The sequence below is a fragment of the Medicago sativa genome, chromosome 1 (assembly GCF_051527215.1).
Source record: "Medicago sativa cultivar Bolivia chromosome 1, Bolivia_mono, whole genome shotgun sequence".
NCBI classification, from domain to species: domain Eukaryota; kingdom Viridiplantae; phylum Streptophyta; class Magnoliopsida; order Fabales; family Fabaceae; genus Medicago; species Medicago sativa.
The window spans coordinates 72,791,048-72,803,519 of NC_140749.1; the positions used below are offsets into that span (position 1 = coordinate 72,791,048).

The window sequence follows — 12,472 nt, forward strand, 5'->3', positions numbered from 1 at the left end:
ACATGATATATAAATATCAAATTAAAAGTATATGTAATAAGCTAAAGGAACACAACAGATGGAGTAATAACCAACATGCAAACTCTCCTATATTAGAGAAAGTAAACATAAGCATAAGCAGAAGAGCATAACCATTAATATACATATATAAGGTAGCTAACTACTTAGGTAGGTAGCAACTAAGTATTGTTTTTTTGGTTAAGCCTAGCTGCGGCTGCCACTGATGCAGACACTCCTCCAGGATGAGTAGTGAGATATGGATCATTTCTCATTTCTGCACCCGTCACCCCTTCAGCGTCTCTCCTCGTCGCTGCTCTATCCGCCGGTAACTTGGTAGTCGCATCCTGCACCATTATAACAATTCAAATTATATATTAGCAACCTAAAATTTTTGAGTGCAAATAGTAAAAAACAACTACAAAGATGTTTGATATGTTGGAGCGCGGATTTGAATCTGCATCCACAATTCTGTACTTTCAAGTATTTAGTGTGCATGACTTTCGTCGCAAGACTCTTTGAAAGAAAAAAAATGTTGGGTTGGGTATGTACCGCAAGAATATCACCCAGTTTAGTCTTGTCCTCTTCCTTTGTGGTTCGAGCATTAAGAGTTGCTGCTGATTGAGCTGCCGCGGCAACACCTCCAGGGACGATGTTAGTGCGCCCTGTGGCTCTGACTTCTGCTGCTTGAATAGCAGCTGCATCGCTCCACTCAACGGGTTTCTGTCCTGCTGTCAAAGCAGTGGCTTCAAGTGCTTCCCCTATGGTTACCCCTCCATCAGCTCCAGCGTTCATTTCTTTAACTAGAGAAGCTGGTGTCATCGTATTCATTGGTGCATTTTGACTTAACTGCTCTACCACCTGTTGTTAGTAATAGTAATCAATTCCTATTTTATAAATTAATCAATAATAAAACACAATTTGAGTTGTAAACAAGATCGATCAAATTGTAAAACTATCAACATTTTCATTGCTTTATGGCATGCATTCACCCACTTTCTTGTTACACAACACAGGTTTTAGATAATTTGCAATATATTTTAAATGTAGCCCTTGCAGCCTTAATTTCATTAATTGTGACTTTCAGCACCATCAAAAACCTTATATCACAGTCTGAATTCTAATCTACAAATTTTCTGTAGGTAGCTATATATGTTGCACATCTTTGTGCATAGGCTAGTTTATCTGGTGATGGCAGTCTGAGTGGCCTGGGAGCATTTTAATGGTCTGCTGCTGAGGGAATATTTTTTCTGGTTTGGATTTCTGCTTAGTCTTGTGAGCAAGTTTTGGAACGTTAGCAAGCTTGTTGGTTTATTATACCGTTGGTTGATTACTTTGTTTGGTTGCATTTTATTTGTATCACTCTTCATTGTATGGCTAGTGTATTCTTGGTGATCTGGTTTGATTTGGGTGGCATCGATCTACTCTGTTATTTATTTAGCAGTGTATTAAACTTTTTAATTCAAAAAAATGTTATTTATTTTGGCGTAAAGAAGGGTCATCCATATATATCTTGTGCTAATAATAATATTAATCAACGATAAAAAAAATTGACAAAATGAACCAATGATAATTATTTTGGTATAAGATACTTAATGAAATTATTTTGGTCCCTGCCATATAAATTTGTAATACAATATTATTTTTAAAGTCAAAATATGTTAAAAAAATACTATTATGAGACAGTATGCAGACATAAAATATGACTTGTTGTTGTTATGTTGTATTATATTATACATCTTTCAAAAGAGAATTTACTTTTTTACTTCAATCTTTCAACAAAAGAAAAAAATTTGTTGAAAAAAATTCATTATTTTGCTGCAATCTTCAAACCTCATTAATAACAAAATAAATCAATACTCTTTTGTAACCTTCATTCATTAATCAATGCTCTTTTACAACCTTTAAACTCACATTCAAAATACAAACACACAAGTTCACCGGATAGAAGAAAAGCAAGCAAAGATTTGAGGTATCCAGAACTTCAAACCATGTATCTAGTTTGAATCTTTGTTGTGAAAGTGACTCAAAATTGGAGTTTGGAGGCCAATTGATGTTTGCTGAAAGTACAAATCGGTGGCCGATTTGGAAAATCGGTGGCCGATTTTGGCTGCCTTTTGGGAGGCTTTCTGTTCGGGAAAAATCGGTGGCCGATTTGGAAAATCGGTGGCCGATTTCGCATGCTGTTATTTTTCAGAAACGTATTTTTGGGCCAGATTTGTTACAATTTTATGAGAGTTTCTTTTACTATAAATATAGGCCTTGTATCAGACTATTTTGAGAGAGATAGAGGGGGCTGAAACAAGGGTTTAGAAATCAAACTAGGGTTTGTATAGAGTTTGTCTCTTGGCAACAAACTAGGGTTTGAAGGTTGATTCACCTTGGGAAACACTATTAGGATTGAGTCTCTTGGTTACGGGAAGAGGCTGGGATTTGGGTAGAATTAGGCGGGAGACTTATTCTTGTAACCCATTGAAATCTCTTTTGTAACGTTACTCATCATATAGTGGAACGGAGGGCTGCTCTCTCCCCCAGACTAGGTCAATTTGGACCGAACTGGGTAAACAGATTCTTTGTGTTCTCTCTTCCTTTTTTTCTCGCTGTTGTTTTCTACTTTTGGCTTGTGTTAATTGTTCCATACACTTTGATTTTGGTTGCTTAATTATCCCTTGCTCCACACATCAAGTTGTTATTGGTGTGAGTTTTTCATCGAATTCGCAACAATTGGCGCCCACCGTGGGGCAAAGGTCAAAGGATAATCAAGTATCATGGGTTCAAAGTGGGATATTGAGAAGTTTACCGCAGATAACGATTTTGGGTTATGGAAGGTAAAGATGGAAGCGGTGTTGATACAGCAAAAGTGTGAGAAAGCTTTGAAGGGTGAAGGTTCGTTACCGGTCACCATGACACGAGCGGAGAAGACCGAGATGGTGGACAAGGCCAGGAGTGCCATTGTCTTGTGCCTCGGAGATAAAGTTTTGAGAGAAGTAGCAAAGGAACCAACCGCGGCATCGATGTGGGCAAAGTTGGAATCTTTGTATATGACAAAGTCTTTGGCTCATCGGCAATTCCTAAAGCAACAACTCTACTCATTCAAGATGGTGGAGTCAAAGGCCATCATGGAGCAACTTACGGAGTTCAACAAAATCCTTGATGACTTGGAGAATATTGAAGTGAATCTTGAGGATGAAGATAAAGCTATACTCTTGTTGTGTGCTCTACCTAGATCTTTTGAATCGTTTAAAGATACCATGCTCTATGGAAAAGAAGGCACTGTTACCTTGGAAGAAGTTCAAGCAGCTTTGAGAACCAAGGAGTTGACTAAGTCGAAGGACTTGAGAGTTGATGAAAACGGGGAAGGCCTAAGTGTTTCAAGAGGGAATGGTGGAGGTAGAGGTAACCGGGGAAAGAGTAGTAACAAGACAAAGTTTAAATGCTTTAAGTGTAACAAGATGGGTCACTTCAAGAAGGATTGTCCGGAGATTAATGGTAATTCCGTACAAATTGTCTCTGAGGGTTATGAGGATGCAGGTGCTTTGATGGTGTGCTGTTTAGAGGATGAAGGTGATGTTTCTCACCTTGGGGGTGATGCCTGGTAGAGCGGTGATCGTCTGGAGAGACGTTAAACACTCAACATCAGCCTGGAGAGGCGGTGGTAAGAATACTCATGATCTACCGGTTGAGGTGGAGGTTCAAGGAAGACATAGTGGGATGTACTCATTTGCTAGTTGAGAGGTTGGAAGCTCAGCTTTAGGTGGAGTTGAACACACCGGGAGTGGTACGACTATGGAGGACCTTGGGTGCTATGCTCTAGTGGTGAGCAAGGGTTTTCTTCATGAAGACGGAAGGCATTCCGGAGGTTGAAGAATGTATAGCATGGCTTGTGGAATTACCCTAAAAGTCCAAGGGTGATTGGATGCAAGGTGATCTTCAAGGAAGCGGGAGATGTCTCGTATTGAAGAGGTACGGTGTAGTCTTGTAGAACTACCTGAAATTCCTAGTGTAGTTTGGATACAAGGATCTTCGAGAAGGCGGAAGACATTCCGATGGCTGAAGAGGTTAAGGTGTGTACTTGTGGAACTACCTAAAATTCCTTGAGTAGTTTGGACACAAGGATCTTCAAAGGGGCGGAAGGCATTCCGATGATTGAAGAGATTAAGGTGTAAACTTGTGGAGCTACTCGGCGTAGTGGGAAGCAAGGGAAAGAGCAGCAAGGTGTTGATGTTAAATGGGCATCATCACTAATTTGGAGTCAAGGTGGAGATTGTTGTGAAAGTGACTCAAAATTGGAGTTTGGAGGCCAAAATTGATGTTTGCTGAAAGTACAAATCGGTGGCCGATTTGGAAAATCGGTGGCCGATTTTGGCTGCCTTTTGGGAGGCTTTCTGTTCGGGAAAAATCGGTGGCCGATTTGGAAAATCGGTGGCCGATTTCACGTGCTGTTATTTTTCAGAAACGTATTTTTGGGCCAGATTTGTTACAATTTTATGGGAGTTTCTTTTACTATAAATATAGGCCTTGTATCAGACTATTTTGAGAGAGATAGAGGGGGCTGAAACAAGGGTTTAGAAATCAAACTAGGGTTTGTATAGAGTTTGTCTCTTGGCAACAAACTAGGGTTTGAAGGTTGATTCACCTTGGGAAACACTATTAGGATTGAGTCTCTTGGTTACGGGAAGAGGCTGGGATTTGGGTAGAATTAGGCGGGAGACTTATTCTTGTAACCCATTGAAATCTCTTTTGTAACGTTACTCATCATATAGTGGAACGGAGGGCTGCTCTCTCCCCCAGACTAGGTCAATTTGGACCGAACTGGGTAAACAGATTCTTTGTGTTCTCTCTTCCTTTTTTTCTCGCTGTTGTTTTCTACTTTTGGCTTGTGTTAATTGTTCCATACACTTTGATTTTGGTTGCTTAATTATCCCTTGCTCCACACATCAAGTTGTTATTGGTGTGAGTTTTTCATCGAATTCGCAACAATCTTATTTAAATATTTTCAAAACCAAAATATGTTAAAAAAGACTATTCTAATACAATATGCACAAATAATATTGTTCTATTGTATTAAGAGAATAAGAATTATTATTGTTCGGTTGTATTCTACAACTTCCAAAAGAGAATTCACTCTTATCTTTCAAGCAAAGAAAACAAAAAATCACCATTCTACTTCAATCTTCAATTTTTTTTTATAATTTTCAAACTTACATTCAAAATACAAACAAACACACAAGTTCACGGGATAGAAAAAAATCAAGCAAACATTTGAGGTAATGAACATAGGAGCACGAGATTCAAACCATGTGTCTTTGCCCTAGTTTGAAGTTTGAATCCTATTTAAATCTTTTTGCTTTTTCAAAAAATAAAATAACAAATTTTCTTTTCTTTTCTTCTAGTTTGTGAAGGCCGTAGCCTTCGTAAGGCTGACAGCATCATACAATCTCAAAATTTTGAGGGCCAAAGTTCTCCCAAAAACTTTAAATAAAAATGTTTTAAGGGTTAAATTTTAATCAAATTTGAAATTGTGAAGATAATAATATCAATAAATTCTAAAGTTTGAAGATCTCAAAGTGTTCATTAAGGAAAACAATTTCTGCATACACTAACTTTTGATGTCTAAAACTTCAGATATTAATTACAATTATAAGATTTAAACAAGACCTCCAAAATATTGAAGATTATCCAAATTAAACAAAATTTATTTTCCTTTTCTTCATCTTTTTTAGTTTGGTCAAGACCTTTCCTTTTCTTCTAATTAATCAACTAATGAAAATTATAAACAACATTATAAAATAAAATAAAAAATCAGTCTCAGTTATTTATACTTACACCACCGTCAGCAGCATTTTCACTCATATCATTATGCCCTACAATTCCATCTCTCTCATTTTTCATTGCCGCCGATTGCATGGAAGCAGCGGTGCCACCCTTTTGTGTCTTCCCATGCATCTGATTCTCCGCCTTCTGCATCATCGCCGTATCCACCGGCGCCACCGTCCTACTTCCAATATCTCCCTCTACGTTGAATACATCTCCGTATTTTATTCCTGATTCTTCCCTCTGAGGTTGCTCTTGACTCATCTTTTTGGAACACAAACTCAAAAAATCGAGATTATGACTAATTGTTTTGTTTGTTTTGTGATTGTGATTGTGATGTGAAGTTAGATTTGGTAACTATGGAATGGAAGTTGAGATTATTATATACGTGCATGGAGAACCATGCATTGACGGTGTTGACACGTGGCAGAGGGTTGAGAGAAACACGGATGAATATGTGAAGAACACTTGGAGGAAAAGTAGGAGTTGTTTTTGTGTGTCAGCCGTTGGTTATTTGAAAGCAAAGTCATGTGTCCTCTAGAGCGTCCTCGACGTGACTCATACAATCATATTATACTTTTTCAGTCACTAGACAGGCACATGCATTGTTGCATTGTTAGATGCAGGGTCGGATTTAAACCCCAGATACCCAAATATTCACCTTAAAAAAAGGTGAAATCTAGCCACTAACTATTTAACCAAAAAATAAAAAATATTGGATCCGATACAAAACTTATCGAAAATTTAATTTAATTTTCAAATCAGTTAACCCACTTGGGTTGGCTTAGTGGTATTGGCTTGGGACCTGGGAATGTGCTCATCCTCAAGGTCTCAGGTTCGATTCTCCCTAATGCAAATTTAGGTGGGATAATTCCCTAATGCAAATTTAGGTGGGATAATTTAGCTTCTTCAAAAATTTCATGGATACATTGTGTTCATTTTATAAAAATCATTTTATAAGTACTTTTTAGTTGGAGATTCTACAGCTACATTTGAAGTTCTAAAGAGCATTTGAAGTAGTATTGACTCGCTCATGCATTGAGCCAGGAAAAACAACCTTACGGTTCATCCATACTTAACAAATTTAAAGTCATCACTTGCCATTAGATGTTCATATAATATCAAGAAAAACTACTTCAACTAATTGCTTCTTAAGACTTGGAATTGACAAATATGTTTTATTAGGCTTTCAATACAACAAATTCAGATCGATATAGCTCTATTCTAGTAAGTTAAATCTTTTTAATTATATATAGTTGTTATTAAAATACATTTCTTAATCTTATTCTCTCATATGCATTTATTTGTTTTTTTTGGAAGGAATATGCATTTATTTGTTATTATTTAGTTTCTTGATATTTATATTTTTTTTATAAATCATAGATAACTTATGCTATAATGAATTTCATGCACAAACAACCTCACAATTCTGGTCATGGTTCTTGTCAATTTCGTTTCAATTTATATGATGATTAAGACAAGGTTCATTTGGTAAAAAAAAAAAAATAGCGTAATTGAGATGGATCAAGTTTTCATCCTCCATAGATTTCAACAAGTACTTAAAGATTGTTAAGAAAAATGATAGTTCTAAATTGTCAAAAAAATAATGATAATTCTGAAGTCCTGCCCTATAAGTGAGATTCATCAAAAGATTGCACTTCATTATCACAATCTATATTATTTTTTAGGAAATTTTTATTTGATCTTGGTGGTTTGTTACCACATCTTTCTTAAAAGGTTTCATTCGATATAAGATTTGTGTAAAACATTGTGTCTCAAGTTAATTAATGGAAATGAAGTGGATATTATTGGTCGTTGTCTTATGAATTTAGTGAACTTCGAATAAATAAAAGGATCACTAGTACCTATTGTTTCTCAATTTGATGTTTCTCGTGATTATGACGAAGAAGATGAAGCACGGACCGTGTCAATTAACGATATTGTAGGTTTACGTAGGTTGCAGTGTCGAGAAGTTGGAAGTTGGTAATTTTAGAACAAACTCAAAGAAATACTTGGTTAAACACAACACTAAATATTACTACTTGTTAGGCATACACACATGGAATTCTAAAAATTAAAAAGAAAAGGATTAAAGTGATATTAAATGATGTGACTATTTTATTTATCTTTTAATTTTTTTTATTTATGTGTGTGTCTAAATTCTGTGTCTAAATACTTGTGGCTATGTAAGACTATCTCACCAACCCATACAAGATGGATTATTTGAGTGATAATATCTCTAAAGAAAAGAAGATCGTGTGTTTAATTATGATGTGTGTGTGGGTGGGATGGGGTGTGGGGGGACTACTTCATTTTAGAACCTATATAAACGTTGCATTACAAATCTTAATATATAATACTAAGGTTCACAATGCATGCTCATTGTGAAACCCTAAACCTAAACCTAATCCTGCCTTTTTTCGAGGTTTAAAAAACTGAAAAAAGTCTTTGCAGGGAGTTGAACTCGCAACCAATAGCCTCCATCCAAACACTTAAACCACTTGACCAGTAGCTGTTTTCATGTTATAATTTCGCTTCCACTAATACATATATCACTAGTAACATACCCGTGCATCCGCACGGGTGCGGGTTGGTCGGGGACGAATTTGTGCAGTATAAACTTGACATTAAGTATTTGTAAACAATTTTTTTTAAAAAGAAAGAATTTGTAAACAGTTGAAATGTATACATATTAAACAAATAACAAAAATGATTATTAAAAATAGGTTTTTCTATCATGTGCAAATTTTTTATATAATGATTTATATTATAATATCGAAATTTTTTATATGCAAATTGAAACAATAATATTATAAACTTATATGATTTTTCTCTTAAAAAAATATCGATTAATATAATTTTAAAATATGTTTATCAAATTGCCATGCGTATAATAATCATTTTAAAAATTTATCAATGACAACATGTCTCGTGTATACTTATTATTTTAATTTTTTAATCAATGACAATATGACACGTGTATTATAATTACTTTAAGTTTTTAATTAATGAGAACATGTCTCGTATATAGTGACGACTCGTCCCATGTTTAATAATTATTTTAAAAATTTATATCAATGACAACATGACTCGTGTATTATAATTACTTTAAGTTTTTATCAATGAAAACATGTCTCTTGTATTAGTGACGACTTATCTTGTGTATAAAGATAATTTTTATATTTTTAACAGCAACAATTTTTCAAGTATAAAATAATCATTTTAAAAATTTATTTGTGACAACCTGTCATGAGTATAATAATCATTTTAAAACATGATCTGACGGCGTATTCCATGTATAATTATTATTTTTAACTCTTTAGCAGTAACAACTTATCCCTTTCTTATATGGCGCAGACTTTTTTACATTGTATAGAATTTTAGCAACGGCAATATTATAAATAGCAGGAATATTTTTTTATAAATAACAGTCGGTTTTCTGCATCAAGATTAGTTTAGTCAGCGACAACTTATCCCGTGCATTTACATTGCTTTTGGAAATTTTAGTCAATCCTCACTTCTTCCAAGTATTTCAACTTATCCCTTTCTTATATTGTGGAGACTTTTTTACATTGTATAGAATTTTAGCAACGACAACTATTTAAGTGTATAATAATTTTCGACTTAAAATTTTTTATAATATGTTTGCCAACTTCTCGTGTGTATTAGTGATGACTTGTCCCAGGTATAATAATTATTTAAAAATTTATATCAATGACAACATGACTCGTGTATTATAATTACTTTAAGTTTTTATCAATGAAAACATGTCTCTTGTATTAGTGACGACTTATCTCGTGTATAAAGATAATTTTTATATTTTTAACAGCAACAATTTTTCAAGTATAAAATAATCATTTTAAAAATTTATTTGTGACAACCTGTCATGAGTATAATAATCATTTTAAAACATGATCTGACGGCGTATTCCATGTATAATTATTATTTTTAACTCTTTAGCAGTAACAACTTATCCCTTTCTTATATGGCGCAGACTTTTTTACATTGTATAGAATTTTAGCAACGACAATATTATAAATAGCAGGAATAGTTTTTTATAAATAACAGTCGGTTTTCTGCATCAAGGTTAGTTTAGTCAGCGACAACTTATCCCGTGCATTTACATTGCTTTTGGAAATTTTAGTCAATCCTCACTTCTTCCAAGTATTTCAACTTATCCCTTTCTTATATTGTGGAGACTTTTTTACATTGTATAGAATTTTAGCAACGACAATTATTTAAGTGTATAATAATTTTCGACTTATAAAATTTTATAATATGTTTGCCAACTTCTCGTGTGTATTAGTGAGGACTTGTCCAAGGTATAATAATTATTTAAAAATTTATATCAATGACAACATGACTCGTGTATTATAATTACTTTAAGTTTTTATCAATGAAAACATGACTCTTGTATTAGTGACGACTTATCTCGTGTATAAAGATAATTTTTATATTTTTAACAGCAACAATTTTTCAAGTATAAAATAATAATTTTAAAAATTTATTTGTGACAACCTGTCATGAGTATAATAATCATTTTAAAACATGATCTGACGGCGTATTCCATGTATAATTATTATTTTTAACTCTTTAGCAGTAACAACTTATCCCTTTCTTATATGGCGCAGACTTTTTTACATTGTATAGAATTTTAGCAACGACAATATTATAAATAGCAGGAATATTTTTTTATAAATAACAGTCGGTTTTCTGCATCAAGGTTAGTTTAGTCAGCGACAACTTATCCCGTGCATTTACATTGCTTTTGGAAATTTTAGTCAATCCTCACTTCTTCCAAGTATTTCAACTTATCCCTTTCTTATATTGTGGAGACTTTTTTACATTGTATAGAATTTTAGCAACGACAATTATTTAAGTGTATAATAATTTTCGACTTATAAAATTTTATAATATGTTTGCCAACTTCTCGTGTGTATTAGTGATGACTTGTCCCAGGTATAATAATTATTTAAAAATTTATATCAATGACAACATGACTCGTGTATTATAATTACTTTAAGTTTTTATCAATGAAAACATGACTCTTGTATTAGTGACGACTTATCTCGTGTATAAAGATAATTTTTATATTTTTAACAGCAACAATTTTTCAAGTATAAAATAATAATTTTAAAAATTTATTTGTGACAACCTGTCATGAGTATAATAATCATTTTAAAACATGATCTGACGGCGTATTCCATGTATAATTATTATTTTTAACTCTTTAGCAGTAACAACTTATCCCTTTCTTATATGGCGCAGACTTTTTTACATTGTATAGAATTTTAGCAACGACAATATTATAAATAGCAGGAATATTTTTTTATAAATAACAGTCGGTTTTCTGCATCAAGGTTAGTTTAGTCAGCGACAACTTATCCCGTGCATTTACATTGCTTTTGGAAATTTTAGTCAATCCTCACTTCTTCCAAGTATTTCAACTTATCCCTTTCTTATATTGTGGAGACTTTTTTACATTGTATAGAATTTTAGCAACGACAATTATTTAAGTGTATAATAATTTTCGACTTATAAAATTTTATAATATGTTTGCCAACTTCTCGTGTGTATTAGTGATGACTTGTCCCAGGTATAATAATTATTTAAAAATTTATATCAATGACAACATGACTCGTGTATTATAATTACTTTAAGTTTTTATCAATGAAAACATGTCTCTTGTATTAGTGACGACTTATCTTGTGTATAAAGATAATTTTTATATTTTTAACAGCAACAATTTTTCAAGTATAAAATAATCATTTTAAAAATTTATTTGTGACAACCTGTCATGAGTATAATAATCATTTTAAAACATGATCTGACGGCGTATTCCATGTATAATTATTATTTTTAACTCTTTAGCAGTAACAACTTATCCCTTTCTTATATGGGGCAGACTTTTTTACATTGTATAGAATTTTAGCAACGACAATATTATAAATAGCAGGAATAGTTTTTTATAAATAACAGTCGGTTTTCTGCATCAAGGTTAGTTTAGTCAGCGACAACTTATCCCGTGCATTTACATTGCTTTTGGAAATTTTAGTCAATCCTCACTTCTTCCAAGTATTTCAACTTATCCCTTTCTTATATTGTGGAGACTTTTTTACATTGTATAGAATTTTAGCAACGACAATTATTTAAGTGTATAATAATTTTCGACTTATAAAATTTTATAATATGTTTGCCAACTTCTCGTGTGTATTAGTGAGGACTTGTCCAAGGTATAATAATTATTTAAAAATTTATATCAATGACAACATGACTCGTGTATTATAATTACTTTAAGTTTTTATCAATGAAAACATGACTCTTGTATTAGTGACGACTTATCTCGTGTATAAAGATAATTTTTATATTTTTAACAGCAACAATTTTTCAAGTATAAAATAATAATTTTAAAAATTTATTTGTGACAACCTGTCATGAGTATAATAATCATTTTAAAACATGATCTGACGGCGTATTCCATGTATAATTATTATTTTTAACTCTTTAGCAGTAACAACTTATCCCTTTCTTATATGGCGCAGACTTTTTTACATTGTATAGAATTTTAGCAACGACAATATTATAAATAGCAGGAATAGTTTTTTATAAATAACAGTCGGTTTTCTGCATCAAGGTTAGTTTAGTCAGCGACAACTTATCC

The 12,472-nt window shown here is 33.1% G+C and overlaps 1 protein-coding gene across 1 annotated transcript; it reads right to left on the minus strand.

The window, feature by feature from the left end:
* Positions 1-59: 59 nt before the first annotated feature.
* Positions 60-6,161, minus strand: LOC146957158 (late embryogenesis abundant protein D-34-like). Its single transcript, XM_085734516.1, has 3 exons — positions 5,824-6,161; positions 550-858; positions 60-344 (listed from the first exon to the last, which is right to left on the minus strand). The coding sequence occupies exons 1-3, from the start codon at positions 6,073-6,075 to the stop codon at positions 180-182; spliced, it is 726 nt and encodes a 241-aa protein (XP_085590642.1). The 5' UTR covers positions 6,076-6,161; the 3' UTR covers positions 60-179.
* Between the last annotated feature and the right edge of the window lie 6,311 nt (positions 6,162-12,472).